Genomic DNA, 18934 nt, shown 5'->3' on the forward strand with positions numbered 1-18934 from the left:
AGTAACTTTCCTCCACAGCACTGTGACTGAGAACACCAGCCTGACACTGACTGCTATTCATTAACATCCATTTAAATGCAAGAGGGGGAGAGACCTGTGTTTGTTGTGGGGATTATGAACAGTAATAGATTCTTTCTGGGGACTGTCATTCGCTCCTGGGATTTGCCTGTACTAAGCTTTGGGCTTCTAGTTTGTGATCAGTGGTGTTAAAACTAAACCACACTTAAGAAAGTGCTCAGAGCCCCTCTTAGAAAGGTAAGAGCTCTTTTCTCCCTGGCCTGGTTTTAGCCCTCATATTGGGTCTCCAGGTGATCTGCCAGGTTATACAAGGTCTGAGTCCTCTCCCCACCATGTATCCACTGGACATCTCTTGCCATGAATCAGTTTCTTCTGAGCTCAGTCTGTCTTGCCTGCAGTTGAAATGCCATGGGATTCCCAGTTGGGTGCCAAACCTAAACTGGAGCTGCAGCCAGGATTTCTCATGGACAGCTGATCTCCTGCGATCACCCCGTGCTGGAGCAGGAATCCTGCAGGAGTGCAACAGGGAGTCGCAGTGAGACTAGGCTACACATGAGCCTGCTGCCAGCCCAGCTCCTGGCTGTGGATCCCGACAGCCTTCCCTACCCATCGCACAGAGCTCTGCTGCACTTGCCACAGCACCCCGTCTCTCAGTGTGCAGTGTCTTCCTCCCTTTACTTCCTAGCTGCTCTGGCTGCCTGCCTTCCATCTGAGTCATGTAAACTAAGCTGTGCCTCAGCCTTTCCCCACCCCCTCACCCCACATTAAGGCCCCCCAGCTGCCCCACAGAGAGCTCTTGAGGAAACCTCTACCTTCTCTGCCATCCTGCATGGATTGTGCCCGTGGCCCTGCCCTTACAGACCCTGCCTCCCTCCCAGTGCTGCCTGTGCCAGCTCTTCTGGATCTACACTGCTATTCAATGCGACAGTAAAGTTCCCATCCTGTGGAAACTGAGAGAAGACCTTTTCTTATTGTAAGAAGGTAACATTTAAAGGCATCCCTTGGGCTACCCTATCTGGCAGCCCAGCTGGTGCTCTTTTGTGTGAGTGCCACTCTTTTGAAATGCCAGCTCTGGTCTTAAAGGCAGCCAGCAGAAGGTACGGCTCACTCTCCCTGTAATTGATTCCTCATTACTTGTCACCGGCCTTTATTCTCCCTTTTGATTGGGAAGAAGGAATAATACAGATTACAAGACAAATGCAAAGATTGCCTTGTATGGGGAGAGGTAACAACAGGATTGCTGGTGTTCTGGGACTTCCCTTGTGTTTGCCTGTCTCTGGTCAGCTGAAGAGATTTAGCAGCAGATAGATGTCCTGTCTTTGTGTGTGCCTCACCAGCAGGTGCCCTTAGGAAATGCTAGACACATCTGATGAGGGAGATGGGGAAGGGGCGACAACAACAGAAATAGGTAACAAAACTGGCCAGCTGGATTTGGACTCTGATACAGGAAACTAGGCATGATTATAGTATAAAACCAGGCAAAAGGGGTGGCTGCAACAGCTGGTGCTGGAGAACATCCCAGATGGGTCTTTCACATCTCCACTGATAGAGGCATGGGGGTTGGAGAGCAGGTCCGACGTTGGTTCTTCAGTTTATGACCACTGGAAAGGCAGAAGAGCTCAGGTACTTCTGTTCTCTAGTGTCTTCTTGCTCAGCTCTCATAAAACGTTTGCTATGTTTCTGAGTTCCCCTCTAAGTGAGTGAATGTTATTATCCTTCTTGATTATTGTCATCATATCATGTCAGCAGATGAAAGTAGGTAAAAGCAGTTTGCTAAGGACCACGTGGCAAGTCAGTTCACAGCTCTGAATGGGCTTCTCACACCCCACCCATGCACGGACCGTGCATTGGCCACCTCCAGCAAAGTGGAATTTGGAAATATAGTTTGTGCTTTAGGAGGGGCACCTTACAAGCATCAGGTAGCTGGTTTGGTCTGAACTTGTGTGACATGCTGAAAGCTACACAGGAAATGAAGATTGTTAATAAGGCATGAGATAGGTATTGCTGGATTGCATGGAGGTGGGTGTTGGCAGGTATGAATTCACCAGAGGTCAGGAGCTGTGGATGTCAATATCTACATAGGCTCCACCTCCCTTTTTAGCCTGGGGCTTAATCTATGGATTTTCATGACTGTAAGTGGGATCCTGGAGCAACATCTGATTTCAGGGCAGTGGGCTGAACCCAAAGCTTTCCCTTGGAAAATACAAAGGCCCACAGCACTTGTACCATCACACAGTTGACTTTGGGGGCCAAACTGAAAAACGGAGATAAAGAAGCTCTGAGCAATTGGAAAGTTGACTTGGAGCTTTCTGTAGTTCAGTACTGCAATGTTTTATGGCCTTGCCTGGAGCTCAGATCTGAAGGTTCATTTCCAAGTACCACCATCACAGGCTACATGTCCTTAAACTTGACTGGCAGCCTGTGGCAGACTGACACATGGTAAAAGGGAATAAAGTAGAAGACCTGCACAATCTTTAACATCTACAACACTGTGGACCCAGTTCAGATGGGATAGAGGCTTCATCCCTGTTTCGTTTGAAGTCCTGGAGTCTCTGCCATGCCTCCCAGAAGCACATTCCCAGTGACAGCACTACTGGGAAAGGGAGGTGGTGTGGTTCTTTCCCAGCCTCAGGGAGGCTGTGTAACTTAGCAGCGATTGCAGGTAGGGCTATGAGATCTGACTCCCCTTCACAACTCTGATTTGTAAGATGGTCGTGGGCATGCTGTTCGTCTGTTTTGACCTTCAGTTTTCCATGTGTAGACAAGGATGGTGAAACACCACATGTTGGGGCAAATAAAGGAGCTTCCTTTCCAATTGCAAACCATTTGAAGAATGCCTGCTTGTATTCAGTACTGTTCTTTTAGGGAATTCGTGGGCCAAAAGGTTGAAACTTTTTTCCTGATACTGCAAGGACATGGAGTTGTCAGCCAGGATATGCTCAGGCTTGGTTTGGGTTTAGGCCAGGCATTCACAGCCAGTGCTTTGGGGGCACTAATTTGCATTCCAGATGCTTCTCTTGGTCTCTTTCTCTCTCGCCTTCGCTTTTTTCCTAGGGCATCAAAGTTCATTTGCTGCCTGATTTGTCCCAGTGCTGGCTACTCAGCCAGGCTCTTGCACAGCAGATCCTAGCTGCAAGTCCCCAAATGAGGGTAGAATAGACAACAGTTGTTTTTAATCCTTGCTTGCTAGCAGCTTCATATTAATTCTTCATTCACTCTCAAAACCTCACCTCACCGGCTCTGGTGTCTGTAATTAGCTGCTCTGAACACAGTCCTGTTCACATTGATCTATGGGGTTATGTTTGACCGAGGGCCTCCATGAGGGCTAGGTATCCTATTTAGAGAGACTTTCCCTCGTAGGAAGCTCCTGAGGGCAGGGAGGACACCAAGAAACCAGTGGCTCAAAGCTGGTTTTGCCAGAGGCTCCTGTAGTGACTTCTCTCGTCCTTGGCACCATGTTTCCAGGAGGGAGATCCCACTCACCTACCTCTGTCTCCCCAAGGTTGTACAGTGCCAGGTGGTCTCAACAGAGAGAGAAACAAGTTATTTCACTCCTTATCTTGGGTTGTGGTGTGCATCCCAAACTGGATACCACCGGAGAAGGGAATTGGATACACCCTCCCTGTCCTTCATCTAGTTTTCTCAGCTAGCCTTTGTGCTAACACTGAATATTTCCAGGCAATAACATGCCCCTCTTTCTTTGCTTCACTAAATTATACACATATTTCATTCTTTTAACCTTTTCTTGTAAGTCAGCCACTCAGAATCTAAACATTTCATCATCTTTATTATGCATCTCTGAACTCCCTGTGATGTATCTCTCGCTTTCTGACAGCCAGGCGCTTGACAGGGGTACTTCCAGGCCCTTGTCCTTCACACAGTGCCCCCAAGGTTGATGCGCCAAGAATGAAGCATTTCAGGGGATCATGTAGAAGGGAGATTATATAGGAAAGTCTCTTTTCCTGTCTCTTCCCCTGACCTCTCGCTGCTGCCTCTCAGAAGGACATGCTCAGACAGGAATGTAGCATCCCAAGCGCCGACAGACTATGGACATATAAGTAAGGGTTATTATTGCCTCTCTGCTCTCAGGTGTATATGTCTGTGTAGGGAGACTAGAAACACTGATGAGCAACAGCATGACTAGAGTTGTGATTATTTTTTGGTTCGCCAGCTGAATTGGAAAAAAAAAAAAAGGAAGAATGTTTCAGGTCAGCCCTGAGTGAACGTTTAAAAATGTTTTTTCACTGAAACAAAAAAGGAAAAAAAGTAATCTGAGGAGTTTACTGAAAAGATGCTGCAGGAAGACACACTGGGATGGTTTCATTTGCGGATGGAGGGTAGGGGGCTATGACACTGTTTTCAAAGTGAGAACTGGAAATGCTTTAAGATTTCTTGGCTATGGTTTTGGTTTAATGGCAGATGAAAGCTTTTGGGAATTGCTTTGTTTGAAAGAACTTGAAGTGGGTGTTGATTCACAGGGTCTTTGTGTCCCTCTGAAAACATGGGGCTGGGCTGAAACAGGCAGTGTGGCACAGGCAATGCCACCCAGTGCTATCAAAGAATGGCTGCTCACTCCAAGGCTGCTTTCAGGACAAGTGGCATCTGAGGACACAGGTTTATCTTTCTGCAGCTGATGGCCAGGACCAGGGCAGGGAGAGGGCTGTAAGCTGCATAGCATACGTCGGGTGTTAGTGGTGAACAGGGAGAGGCAAACATGTGTCATGGGCTCTCCAGTTCAAGTGGGATGTAGAGAAACTGGTGTGGGTCCAACAGAGGGGCATCAGGATGGTCAAGGGCCAGGAACAGAAATCCTGGGGAAGAGAGGTTGAGGGAACTGGACTTGCTCAGTCTGGCAAAGAGGAGGCTGTTATCAGCCCTTGGCCCCCAACAGTTTGAAGGGCAATTTCAAAGATAATGGAGCCAAAATCTCATCAATTAGTATTAGACAATGTAATAGGGAACAGCAGCCACAACTGGTAGCACTGGAGGTTCATATCAGACATTAGGAAAAGTTGATTTTGTCAGGGGATTTCAAGACTGGCCAGGCAAAACCATGCTGCCCTAACGTAGAGCTGGAGACAGCTTCAAGCTGGAGGTTGGATGGGATGCCTCTGGAGGTCCCTTGCAGCTAGCATTTCTGCCACACCCTTCTTGTGCCACCCCAGCCATGCTACAGACTGCTTCTTCCTCATACTGTCCTCTTTGTCTTCATCTGCGACTGTGTCCTCCCCTGGATAGCCCAGACGGATGAAACATTGCCAGTGGCATTTGCCCATCAGTCCTGGAGAAAGCTGGATCCCTCCAGAGGTTACCGCTGGGGCTCTGCAGGCTGTCCCTGGGCTGGCTGGGGCATACAGCTGTGGCTTGAGGCTGAGCCCCAGAGCTATGCTGGGGGCCAGGCCAGCAGGCAGGGTTGCCTGCCTGCCCCCGCATGCCAGCACCCGGTTTCTCTCTTACAGGCTCCTTGAACCTGCTAGTTCGTGTGCGGAACAAGCGAGCCATCGACACCCAGGTCTGGTCACTCAGTGGGAACCGGGGGAACATGTGGCAGCAAGCACATGTGCCCATCAACCCACCCGGACCCTTCCAGGTAAGTCAGGTCCACAGCCAAGGAGCCACCTGCCACCTGTCCTGTCCATGTGCCATGGGCTGTAGGAGACTTCCCAGCAGACATCTGCCTCCGTGGCACAGGGGCTGGTCAGGCACAGGGAGGGCACTGGGAACTCTCCACCCCCCAGGGTCACTGGGGCAAGGCAAGAGCTTGGTAGATGCACAGAAACCAAATCCACTTCTCTCTGAATCCATCCAACGTTATGTGCAAGCATCAGTTTGGCACTATAAATTTTCTGATTATTGCTGGTCTGGAAACTGCTTGTCAAAGAGCTCCTTCTGGTACCAGGTCTGTGTGACAGGTCTCTTGGTGTTGAGCAGTTGGGGGATGCTGGCCTGCTGGTGTAAACTGACTTTGAGTGCTAGAAGTTTCTTCTAGCGTGTGCTGCAAGAGCCCACCCCCACTGTCCCCCTGGTTTAGGACTGTAGGACAGCTTGTGAATATGAACAGGGCACTCTGTATCTGCTCATTGAGTTGTTTATGTATACCCAGGAAGTGGGCTGCTTTGTTACTGGATGTTTTATTGCTGATGGTTTTGCCCAACATGCTACTTTGCTGTTGTAGGGTTGTTTGTGAGAGCTGGGTCTGTGCAGGCTGGTAAGTTGTGGCACTGTAGCAAAATGCTCAGCATGCTTTTGGGTGCTTTACAATAATAAATAAGAATTTAGTTACTCTTGCAAGCACTGTTCAGTATTGGTTGGCTTGTTAGTGCAGCACGCTTAATAAAGTAGAGCTCTATATGCTCATTTATTACTCTACAGATGCTCAGCACACGGGGTTGGACCCATAAGCAGTGGGGTCTGGCTCTCCAGATCCTATGAGTACTGGAGAAACAGGGAGGAATCATTCACTTGGGGACCTGATAAGATCTGGTGTGTGCCCTGCTCACCTCTGCAGAGCCCCACAGCGTGGGAAGGGTCCTCCACAACTGCAGCCTCACGCTGGGCTCTGTCCCATGCTCTGCTTGCAGATCATCTTCGAAGGTGTCCGGGGCACGAGCTACGAGGGGGACATTGCCATTGATGACGTCACTCTGAAAAAGGGGGACTGCCCAAGGAAGCCAATTGGACCAAATAAGGGTGAGAGTATGCATGCCTCAGAGGAAAACAAGTCGGGGTGGGAGTGCGTACACGAATGCTTGTGCTAGGGACGCGCAGCTAATTTCAGAGCACATTGACATGTTGGTGGGACTCAAGAAGATGGTTGGCTCCATCAGCAGAAGTCAGTGGAGAGGCTGTCAGACTCTTGAACTTGTTCTTTACAGTCATGAGTTAGCAAGAGCTTAGAGGAACAACCAGATCCTGTAGGGACTGTGCTGCCAGACACCAGTGTGTTGAAGTCTGCACCAGTATGTTGAGTTGGGGGTGTCATCCCCAAGCAGGTAAAGGCTTCTGCAATATCTCATTTCCTGGAAACCCTAGGTATGGGAGCTTTGGAAAGGGAAAGACTTCTTCAGGCCCTAATGGCCTCTGCAGCATTAAGTCCGTCCTTCTCCAGGAAAAAAAAAATCTGCCTTTTGGGGCATGGAGCCAGGGAGGGCTGGGCTTCTTCCCATTGACCTCTGAGCAGAGAGGCACAGCCAGACAGGGTATTGCACATTTAGAGTGGAAGCAAGCTACGCGAGCTGTATATCACCTCCCTCCTGATCCTGACAGTGAGCGCTTGAGCTAAATCCCACCAGCCCCTTTCCAGTCCATCCACATCACCCTCGTGCCAGCATTTGTAGAAATGGAGACAACCCCATGCTCACTGAGGTGCACCGTAGGTTGAAGCCATAGCAAGTTGCATAAGCAGTAAGTAGGCATTAGTCCTTGGGTGGGAATCACTGGTGTGCCTCATGCCTTAGTCCTGCCTGTGCCCTCGATAACATGCCTCAGGTGGGCAGGAGAGCAGATGTTCAGAGTATGCAAACTAGAACCAGACAGGCACTTGCGAGCAAGGTTCTATTTGTCTTATTTGTTTTTGAAGGAAAAAAACCTTGTTGAGGAAGAGTCACTTTTACAATTTTTTTAACTCTGAAGGTGAAGGGGGAAACAAAACATTAAAAAAGTCAGAACACCTTAAAAATTTCAAAATTTCAGGTGCAGTTAAAGGTCTGTTTCAGGCTAGGATGGCCAAGCTGTAACCAAAACACAAGCAGAACCTCTTGTTTGACTCAAGTTGAATCTTCTGGGGAAGAAAGGAAGGTTGGATTGCAAAAGTAACTAAGATTCAACCTTTTCTCCTGAGTTAGAAAAGAAATAATTTGGGGAAGCCTTGAGAATGTCAAAGGAAAGCTAGAAAGATCTTCCAATAAATCTGGGAGGTGCTTTGTGGTTTGGGGTGGGAGGAGAGGCTAAGACACTGATTTGTTCGATGAGGTCTGGATCTGTCCCGTCACTAATTCTTTTTCTCTCTTCTCGGCTGGCAGCGGTTGCTCTTCCAGGAAGCGGTGTCCCGGCCCTGCATAGCCCTCGTCTTTGTGGCCCGTTGACTTTCTTCCTTTACGTGCTGCTCAGATGATGGCAAGTGAGCCCTCCTGTCTTCGGACCGAGACATTCCTGCTCCTTCCCTACTCAGCCACCTCTGCTCCTCTTCCTCCCCTCCACTGGCACACCAAAGTGTCCATATGTTACCAAAGACTGACAGGCATGACCACGCAAAGGGATCTGGTTCAGAACTGGAGCACTCCTTGAGAAAGTCATAATGTCTAGAACAAAATTTAAAAATAAAGACAAAAATTTTTTAAAAGCACGTGCACGAGAGAGAGAGTGAGAGAGACAGAGAGGAAGGAAGGAAAGAAACAGAAACACACAGAAAAGAAGGAATGAAAGACAAAAAATAGGAATGAAGAAATGTGAAGAGCAAATGAAGGAGGAAAAAACCACCCCCATGTTTCCTTAGGAATGTCGGACAGGGCTTCCTCAGGGAAGTGGGAACTTGTTTTAAACAAACAAACAAAAATATATTAAAGCACAAATTTCTACCAGAACAGTTACCTTCTTTACTGCAGAGCCCACAGCTTAGTGGATGACATACCGCAGTACTCCCCTTGTCTCCCCATGCTTTCCCGCTGGCTGGGGCTGCCCCACTCCAGCTGCAGCTCCCTGCAGTAATGTCATCCTCAACCATGGGGCAGCAGCTGCGTGCCAGTGGCTGGAGCACCCTGCCTCGTGCCGCATGTGCTTCAGTGTCTCCATCCATCCACATCTTCCAGGCTCTCATGTATTTAATTGCCCCCTGTGTGGTTTGCTTTGGCCTCTCCCCACCGCTCTGTGCTTCTCACCCACCGGCCTGAAGAAGATGGAGCAGGAATGGACCCATCACATGGACCACGCTGAGTGGTGGAGAAGTCCTGGCTGGATCTGGCTGCAGCGTTGGCCTCTGAGCACCTCTTTCTCTCTCTCAGCACTCTTGCTGGGTGGAGAAACTATGAGAGCAGGTCGGAGCTGGAAGCAGAAGGGTGTCTCTGTGGGGCTGAGGGATGGGATGGGGTGGGGTGGGATGGTAAGGGGGGAAGCAGTTGCACATTGGCTTCCCCCTGTGAACGCTGGGATGACAGTTGCCTCAGCCCTAAGCCCAGGATTGCTTCTCTGCCTCTCTTTTGTTACCTATTTATTTTGGTCTTTTATTCCATTGCTTAACTTCCCCCACCTCAAGCTTTTTGGATTGTGGGAAGAGTCAGGTATTTAAACCTTCTTCAGCCAGACAGCGGGTCCCATGCCCATGACCCAGCCCCTGGGCCAGCAATTCAGGCAGCTCTGATACTGCCCTCACACCTTCTGAGGCCTTTTAGCAAACACAGTGCGTTAGCTGCAGAGTGGGCGAAGTGTGGCAACAGCGTCGCTGCTCAAGGGAGAGGTGGCTGAATTTTGTCAGCACGTGCAGTCTCTCAGGCACTCAGCTTCCACTGCCAAAGTAGCGGGCAGAGTTGCTGAAAAGTGGAACAGGCAGGAGAGCTTGACCCAAGAGGGGCTTATGCTGAACTGTGGCCCTGTTTGCCACTGAGGAACAGGGATGGCGGAAATTCACCTTTTTCCTGCTGGCATCACAGAGGGTAAAGCTGGTGTCAGAACTGCAGCAGGTCTGGCCTGACCTCCTGAGGGTGGAGGCACGTGCTGCTCCAGATGAACCCCCAGGATAAGGGTCTGCCCTGCACCAGCCAAGTGGGAGCTGTGATAGCCTTGTTGCAACTGGAAGCAGCTCTGGGCATGACTTATCTTCCTGCACAGGGCAGAGTTAGGCTCACAGGACTGTGAACTGGGGTTCACTAGCCTACGCTCTGGCAGTTCAGTTAAGTGGGACTCTTCCCTCTAAGGGACACCCCATCCAAACTTCATTAGCTGGGGCACCACAGATGTACAATGAGCTAGCGCTCTCACCAGAGCCCCAGTACCCGTGGCTCCTTACGCATTTCTGATGAATAGATGAGCTTCTCTGAGACAACTGTGTGTGTCTAAAATCACCCAAATGTATTAGCTGCCTCCTGCATTGCTCAGCTTCCAGCAACAGCTGGTGCCTCATTTCATCCACTGGTGGAGGGGGAAAGCTCTTATTTAACTCCCAACAGATCCAGTTTGAAGTCTGGAAACCCATCACTCTCTAGCTCCTGGAAGGGCATTCATCTGCACTCATGCTCTCTGGCCCCTATCGGAGGAAGAAGGGACATCAGCTCTGAGGGACAAGGGGACCTCCTTCACAGGAGGCCTCGCAAGACAGTGAGAGGTGATGATACGGGTCTGCTTCTGTTGCTTTTCTCCACTTCCAAGAATGTGGACCATGTCTTTTCCGTCTCCACTCCTCCCTCCAGACCTAGACCTTGATCACACTGCATATTTGACTGGGAGACCTGGCTGTCTCCCAGGGCCAGGCAGTGTTGTGGGATGCTGACAGTGATTCTGGTTCTTGCTGTTGCCATTTTCATGGGCAGCCAGTGCCACCATCATCTTTTAGTTGAGTTCTTTCAGTCCTATGCTCTTCTTTTCATCCATGCTTGTTGGAGGCCAGAAGTCATCACCCCACTCCTTAAGAGTCCACTTTCACTCCTAGGAGAGAGACGATGCTTTCCAGGGGCCCTTGGGTGCTTCATGATGGCTCCTGATCCGTCAGCAGCAAAACATTTGTGTTATGTTGCTGGTTCCAGGGGTCTTCTGCTGGGCACAAGGTGAAGACAGGAGCATTTCCCCATTGGTAAGAGAGTGCCCAGGAAAACCATCTCACCCTCTAGGCTCTGAGGCAGAGACCCTCGTGGCCTTGCTTCTACTGGCTGTTTATCCAGGGTTGCACAAACGTTTTGCTGATGTTTAGTGGGCAGCAGAGGTACTGTGGGGCTGGGGAGGTGCAGCCTGAAAGTTCAGGATCACAGACAAAGCGTTATCTGTGAGGCAAGTGACAGCAAAGGGGCACCACAATTTTAGAAAGGGACATCTGCAGGGAGGGTGTCCATGCCCTGCTGCCAGCTCCTGTGAGGAAGGATGTAAGTGCCTCACCAAGCCGACCCATGCCGCAGGGGGCTAGAAGCCCATTGGTGGCAGTGGGTCCAGGGCAGAGCAAGCAGATCACCCCAGCCAGATGCGAAGCCTTCTCCTGCTGTCAGGCATGAGACCATCAGCTTCAGCAAAAGTCTCAGGGAGCCCCTTCACGCTTAGACCTCTGCTCCTCTCTGGCTAGAAAGCAGCTGGTGGTGAGTTTGGGGGAAAGTCGTTAACCCAAGTGCCTCAGCTTGTCAGAAGTAACAAGGACGAAAGGAGGGACCTCATTTCCCTGGCAGATGCACTGAGAGAGTGTAGTAGAGGAAAGAGGTGCTTCAGCAGCAAGGATGAGAAGCTGTGCAGTTATAGGGTGGGGGAAAGGCAGTGTCCCTCCTCTCTGAGGGCAGTGGTATTTGTGGTTTACTACCCCATGCCTGAGAGGGCAATTCTCCTTGCAGTGGTAGTGCATCCCAGGTGAGATATAAAGCCATGCTCCTTACCCCTTGCAATTAAAGATCCCCTCACACTTTTCACAGTGTTCTGGCTAAATTACAGTCCTTAAACTTAATTACAGACTGTCTTCTTAAGTATCTGTTGCAGTCCTAACATAATGTTTCTCTTCCTGACGTTTTATGTTGCTCTGTGCCTATCGAGTAGCTGCTTTATTCCACTCCAGAAGTGGCTGCATTTCAGTCATGGTGGAGATTATTCCTGTACATAGTATGAAAGTCCCTGCAGAAGAAAAGTGCAATATAAATTTAAGAGACTGCTTTTATTTACAAGGAGACCTCTGCTTGGTAGTTGTAGAAATACATTAGGAAGAATGCTGTGTGGGTGTTAGCCGATATATAGTCAATTTCTTTTTTTTTTCAGGGTATAAAACAGAAAATATGTGAGTGTGCAGGCTCCTGGGTATAAGTTGTAGATATTAGAAGTAGTGAATGCTACTGTGTAGTTACAAGTGGGGCTTACAAAGAAACTTTCATTTGAAACCTCTTTTTGTAGTTGTTCATTGTATTCTGAAAAATATACTTTTTTTATTATAATTTTCCACAGTTCAGTGCAAGTCCCAATAACAGGTCATCAACAGGACTTTAATCCATGGCTTTTAACAATATGAACATCAATTCCTACTGCTTGCTCTGAAAAGCAACTCCTGGCTGGTAACAGCAATAGACTATTTTTCTTCCACGTAGATCAACCACTGGAAAGCAATGGAGCTAATATACTTCGTTTGATGGGGAGTTAAGTAATTTGGAATGCCTGAGCACAACTCTTCCCAGCTGTATGGGAGTGAAAAAACGTTTCATCTGTATGAAAAACGTTGTGTAGTGCACAAACGGTTTGGAAACTCCTGAAGTGAAGTGTTGTGATTGGCATGCATGCAGAGCTGCCCCAGCAGAGCTGCACAGCGTGCTGCCTGAGGAGCAGCTGCAGCACCAGCGATATGGAGCCCTTCTTCTGAAAAGTAGCTTTCTTCTGGAAGGAAATAGGGTGGCAATCAGGGACAAAGTAGGGGGGGTGTCAGATGTTCAGTCTGGTAAATTTCTTGGAAAAATAATTTATGGATGTATGAATGAGTGTAGTAAACATGATACAAATTGTATTTTATTCCCTATTGCTATTCAAAGTATGGAAATTTAATTTCTTTCTATACAAAATCCTGTGGGTGCACTACTCCAGAACAACACAAAAATGCTTTAGTACCAAAGGGAAAGCAGGGTCTGGATTCCTCCTCCTCAGCCTGTCCCTATCACTATCTGCCAGGAAAAGCACCCTGCTTTTGGGTTGGTGCCCTGTGCTTCTCAGCCTGGGAGGGACAGTCACTGGGAGCTGCAGGCGGCGCTAGTGGGAGAAGCATCCCTCCATCGCACCATCACTGCCCTGAGCCTTGTCTCCAGCGTGAAGTGGTCCCTGTGCAAGGCACTGGCAGGAGCAAGCCCTGCTCCCCCCTAGCTCTCAGCGAGGTGCTGGCAGGGAGTTTTACCTGTGGGAATAGCCAGGGAGTCCTTCATGCTGCCCTGAGGGACCCCACCTGGCCCAGGCAGTGACAGACAAAGGAGCCAGGGCATTTTCCCTCCAAAATGGGGTAAATGGTGTCACCTCACCCCACTCAAAGAGACAAAAGCTGCCTTAAAGCAAAGAGCTGAGGGAGTTGCTGCTTCAGGGTATTGCTGCTTTAGTCCTCTCCATATGTTGGAGCCATGCAGATATCCATCTTTCCCTGGAAATGCTGCAGCACCCCTTTGCCTCCTGGATGCTTTTAGATGGCCTAGCAACAGCGTGGAGGGACACATCACCGTGGGCTCTGTGCTTTAAGCTGGGTGCGGTAGGACACAGTACCACAGTGCCAAGTGATGCCCGGCTTTTGCACCCAGGGAGCAGGACACTGCTTTTTAGTGAGGACAAGAAGTTGCATTGTGAGTATCCCCTGTGCAGAAGAGAGCCCTTCTCACGCTCCTGGCTTTGTCAGAGACCAGTTTTCGTCCCCTGCTCTTTCTCCATTAAACTGCCCTGACATCTTGTCTTTTCCAAGCTGCCCTCAATGCGGGAGCATCCCTGTTTGCAGAGGCAACAAGTGTACAGCAGCAGGACCCTGCGCAGGCTGCAGAAGCCAGGTGTTGCTGCCATTTGTATTTGCTTTGGCCCCACTGATAACTGCTCATCTCACTCAGCCTGGGAAAGCGTTTAATGCAGACAAAAGGCATTTGCAGAAAAACAAGTGCTGGAGAGCTCTGGAAATTGCATTTTAACAGGGCCCAATTTACACTTCATGGTAATAACTGGCAGCTGGTGGTTTCCAGCAGGGAGCTGAATAGCCATGGTGTACTTGGCATCCCAAATGATAGATGTGGTATGTATGTGTTTTCCAGTACTCCCCTTGGGAGTAAGACACATGCCGGTTTGGCTCACTGTCTGCCACCACCTAGCCCACCACAGGGGGACTCTGGGGTCTTCTGATGGCTACTTACAGCCTAGTATGGTCACATCAAACCAGAGACAGCCACTTGTGCCCTGGAGGCCTTAAACATCCCAAGGAATACTGCAGGACAGCCCAGGGCCACATACACCCAACCTGCTTTTCCAGAGGGTGAGGGGATGCAGCTTGCAGGGAGCTGTAGTCTCTGGGACACCCATGGAAAAGCAGTGCCATCCCGCTCCATTTTGGCTGAGGTGTGTACCTGACTTCTAGACCCTGGGTTGGGTAGAAGGTGACTCCTCTGCTCTCAGCGTTACAGCTGCTCAGGGCACAGGCTGACCCCAAACCAGCTAAGAGCAAGTGCAGCCCCACTTCCCTGTCTGCATCGCAGCCTCTGCAGGCAGGCACCAACTGGTTTTCTTTTGGTGACTGTGATATATAATGCGGCGCTGAGATGAAGCTGTGTCCAGGTGTTGCTTACACTGTGTAGGTCTAGCACTGGTAACGTGTTTATCTTAGCAGCTTGTAAAGGGATCAGAGCTGAAAACTGAGGTGTGGGCATGTTGCAGCTGCCAGCAATGCAGCAGGGAGGAGACAGGACTTGAAAGCCCCTTTTTTGAGGCAGCAGCATCTCTGTCCAATCCCCACTTTTCCCTTCTCCCACTGTCCACACTCCAAACCTGAGCACCCTCCAAGGTGGGGACATTTGGTACATCTTGTCTCACTGGGCCTTGTTCTTGAGAACCTGCTATGGGTATCAATAAACAGAGCAACAGCCAGGAGAGGCTGTAGCAGCATGGTCAGCTCAGACAGCACCTAAATTGTGGTGAGAGGAGAAAATCGATTTAATTCTCTCTTTGAAATGCCACAAGCATTGACTGGAGGCAGTATTTAGGTCTTTTGTATAGGCGGCAGCATGTACCGCACAGAAGCTGAGCAGTGAGGGACTTGTCAGCACTGGAGGTTTCCCTGGGAAAATTCAGATGCCGATGGGGGAAGGTGTTTATAGACTGGGAACAAAGGAGCTTTCTTGTGCATTTATTTGGATTTTTTTCTGGAGGCTCTGCTATGTAACATCCTGGGACAAGAAGACTCTCTCAGAGTTTGCTGGAGGTGGCCTTTTCCTCTCATCAAACCTTGATGTTTGTCCTTCTGTGCTGCCCATTCCCAGCTTCTTAGTGCATTGATGTAACTGGTGACATCAACGCTGGGTAAAGTGGCTTAGAGTCAGTGCTTTCAAATAGATGAGCTTGGCCTGTTTTCTCAGTTCTTGGCATCTTCTAGATTTACCATCTTACAGCATGCATTCATCTCAGGACATTCCCCAAAAGCTGTGGATGCTACAGATACATAGCTCTTCATTGTGGTTTTGGTCACAGCCCTTGCCTGACAGCATGGAGACAATCTCTAATCTCTAGATGGGATGGAAACTTTGGTGCCAGCATGGTTTTGCTTGGGTCTTTTTTCCCAGCCACAACCATCCTGCCTGTATTGCAGTGCACATAGTGGAGGAAAGGGGCTGTCACCCAATATACAACCGTCTCATGGGGAATCAACTGTGGCACCTCCTGCCTTTGGCCAGGAGTGTCAGACAGTGTTTCCCACACTCTTCCTCACTCCATTCCCCTGCTCCGTACTTATCCTCACCAAATGTTTCATTTCCAGCCTGGAGAGATCAGCAGCAAACTTCATCCCTGGATCCCATAGAAAGGGATCACGCTAAAATCCTGTCCTCAGCTTGCAAGGGGCAGGGAGAACCAGCTCAGGCCCAATGGTGAGCCACTTCAGTGGGATCCAGTGCCAGTGGGAGTATGCCACCCTCATGCTTTCAGGTTGCCAAGGCCAGTAGAAAGTATACTTTGACTTGACAGAAGCATTTAGAAACACCCCCCCAAAAGGAGCTACACACAGACTCTGTGTATTTGGGGATACTACAGAGGATGGGGGCGGTCCTCTGGTGTCTCTTGTTTCTTTTCCTGTCGGTATCCTGGGTGGGGACCCTGGGACAGAGCCACATTCTCCACCCACTTCCCTCATCACCACCATGTCTTGTCCCATCCCTGCTCCACATCTTGTAGGGTGCCATCACTGTCGTCAAGTGGAGCTGGGACACTCTCACCACCACAATACCAAGCTGTCCACAATGTTAAAAGCACAAACACAAAGGGACTGAACTGAACCTTTTAAACAGGGTGAGATGTTTTATAAGCGTTGACTTATCCAACCCTCCCCCCCCAACCCTGACGCACCCATCATGTAACCTATAGACTCTCAACGTGGATTGTTTCATTCAAATAAAGCTGGAGTACTCAAGTGGGTGAGCCTGCGTGTCCCTCTGTGCTGGGTTGGGATGGCAAGGTGCAGCCTGCAATTTGTGCTCACAGTGGCTGGGGCAGGGAGGGGCTAGTATTGCAGCCTAACACTGAGGTACATAACAGTGTTTGACCCTGGGTCTTCCCAAAACATCTGGTTAGGTCCCTGGGGAAGGCTTCTCATTTTTTTTAAACCCCACCACGGTGGCTGGGCATAGCACATGGCACAGGCAGGTTTGGGGCACTTAGTGCTGTGGGAGCCTTCTGAAGGGAGCACGGGGTGGGCAGCACAGAGTCCTCCCCTGATGCGCCCTTACCCAGCACTGCTGCCGCCTTTCCCAAACCTCTTCTTTCCTCTCTAGGCCTGCAGCTATTGAGGCTGCTGCCTCCTGCTGCCGCTAAGCAAAGCTGGTCCTCTTCTGTCCCTTGCTCTTGGCCTCTCCTGCAAGGAGAGGAGACAGGGCAGCAGCTCCAAACTAGTAGGTGTGAAACAAGCCGGCAGCCGTGGGATGTCAGTGTGGCACCAGGTCCCCTTGTCCTGTTAGTCCTCTCCTCCCCAGCATCTCCAGCATGGGTCCAGCTACTCCGTGGGCCCATCAGGGAATGGGCAATGCCACCCATGGCCCACGTGATGCCTAAGATGTTCTTGGGTGAAGGTGTCTTCTCTGTGCCAAGAGATCTGCAGGGTTACTCAGCTACAGCCTAAGTAAAAATTGCCTTATCCCAGCACTGGGGTTAGAGCAACACTTAAGAAAACTGGATGTGAGAGACAGTTTCATTTTACACGTCACAAGCTGCAACTGTTGGCTGAAGCGCCAGAGATGCTAAAACATTAAGACAGCACCCAGGTACCTGCCCTGACTGTGGGCCAGTGCATCACATAAGCTACAGCCATAGCCTCTGCTTCTGCTGGTGTTAATGATGCCTAGGCGGTGGCATCTTGGGCTGCCTGAAGAAAGTTCGGGACAGGGCTCAAAGCAATGCAAAAAGCTCCTCCCAGCCAACTCAGCATTTCTGCCTCCTATGGTCCCCTCGCCGAAAGCAGTTGTGAAACCCACTGGCAAAGTGGGTGGCTGGTTCCTTCGGGTGGAAGTAATCACGCCTAGTAAATGCTTCCTTTATTCTCTCTCATAATGAAAAATAACTGCTCCAGATGGGAGTCTGCAGGGAGCTGGTTACTGGAATTACTGTGGAGCTTCAGGCCTTAAAGATGGAAAGTACTATTAAACAAATACATATGTATGCAACATACATATATATTATAGATACACATATATATGCTTGCACATTGCATTCATCTCTGTCACTCCTGCACAAGTTCAGCTCACCCTTGTCATGCATATGTTGAGACACAAAGTCCAACTCTGCCATGACTTCTCCTCAGGGCCCCCCTCCTTTAGCACACACACCAGAACAGCTCTGAGGCTGGGCAGGGACTAGGCAGAAAATCAGGCTGCGGTTTGCAGGAGCCTGGCTTCATTTCTTGCACAGGCTGGGAGGTAAAGGAAGCAGGGGGGCAGCCAAAGAAGGAACACATAAGATTATTAAATATCACCCAAAGAGCTGAAGTCTGCTCCAGCCGCTGATCTTTTGTCCTGTCACTTTGTATTTTTGCCATTAATTGTTAATTCCACCTGTTCTAGATGTCCCAACACTAGGGTCTACTTTGCAGAAGCACTCACATCTTTCAGTGTGTTGTTGGCTATAAAATGATAGATACTCTAAATGTATGGGCTCTGGCTCTCTCAAACAGGGCACCACGATTGAGAATTACCTCTGATAACCCAGACTTTACTCTTTAGTTTTTGTCTATGCCTTACACCCCATCTGCGGTCATTCTCACAACCTACACATTAATATATTCCTGGACTTTATGTTGCAATTCTTCCTTGAGGGAGAAGAGGATGTGCCGGCAGATTAGAAACTAGGCTGAGGTCCAGGCTGTTCCTGCAAGGTGCTCTCTACTATTGATTGTACAGCTGCTACGGCTCAGCCCCTCCTGCATGCACCGCAGACAGCAGTAGAAGCAATGCTAATTTCGTTAAACCTTGATCACTGGGAATGCCCACCAAAAAGGCCACAAGGGAGTAAGCCGCTTTTGTCTTTGGCTTGGTGATTTGATGCTGTGCAATAAATAAAGCCAGGAGCCAGACAGTGAGGGATGAAGATCAAAAGGAGTATTGACTGCATGCTCAAGTGAGTACAGCCCTTCACATGAAACCTGCAGAAACACTAGTTGTACGGTCATTAAGAAGAGAACCATAATGCAGATACACAGGGATGCTTCACTGCACTTCTGTGGGCTCCTGGCTGGCTGAGTGTGGGCCCACTGGCATTGCACCATCACACACACCTTGTTGGCAGGCTCGTGTTCCCATGCAGGGCTGCCCTGGTACCTGGTGCTTAGCAGAGGCTATTTCCTGCTGTGCCAACACATGAACCCAACTCTCAGTCTCGCCCCCCTCCGCGGGCAGGCAGCAGAGGAGAGGTGCTGCTCCAGATGGGGACCCAACAGCATCTTGTGGGAAGGGGTGAGAAGCACACTTGGGTAAAGATGTGGCTGAGAAGGTGCTCCTGGCACTGGGGAGGGTGGAACGCTGTAGAGCACCAAGCTAGGACAGCA

At 49.7% G+C, this 18934-nt stretch overlaps 1 protein-coding gene across 3 annotated transcripts in view; it reads left to right on the forward strand.

Annotated features, from left to right (window-relative positions):
* The window catches only part of MDGA1 (MAM domain containing glycosylphosphatidylinositol anchor 1), a 152509-nt gene extending 136197 nt beyond the window's left edge, over positions 1-16312 (forward strand). For 2 of the 3 annotated variants that reach the window (XM_030034531.1, XM_030034533.1), the window contains 4 exons: positions 5478-5608; positions 6600-6708; positions 8040-9050; positions 12276-16312. In XM_030034531.1, coding sequence (XP_029890391.1) covers positions 5478-5608; positions 6600-6708; positions 8040-8131 — 332 coding nt within the window. In that variant the 3' untranslated portion in view covers positions 8132-9050; positions 12276-16312. The remainder of the gene's footprint in view (positions 1-5477; positions 5609-6599; positions 6709-8039; positions 9051-12275) is intronic. The other variant, XM_030034532.1, reaches the window with a different exon arrangement.
* The last annotated feature ends 2622 nt before the right edge of the window (positions 16313-18934 follow it).

This window comes from Aquila chrysaetos, chromosome 13, assembly GCF_900496995.4.
Source record: "Aquila chrysaetos chrysaetos chromosome 13, bAquChr1.4, whole genome shotgun sequence".
Classification (NCBI taxonomy): Eukaryota; Metazoa; Chordata; class Aves; order Accipitriformes; family Accipitridae; genus Aquila; species Aquila chrysaetos.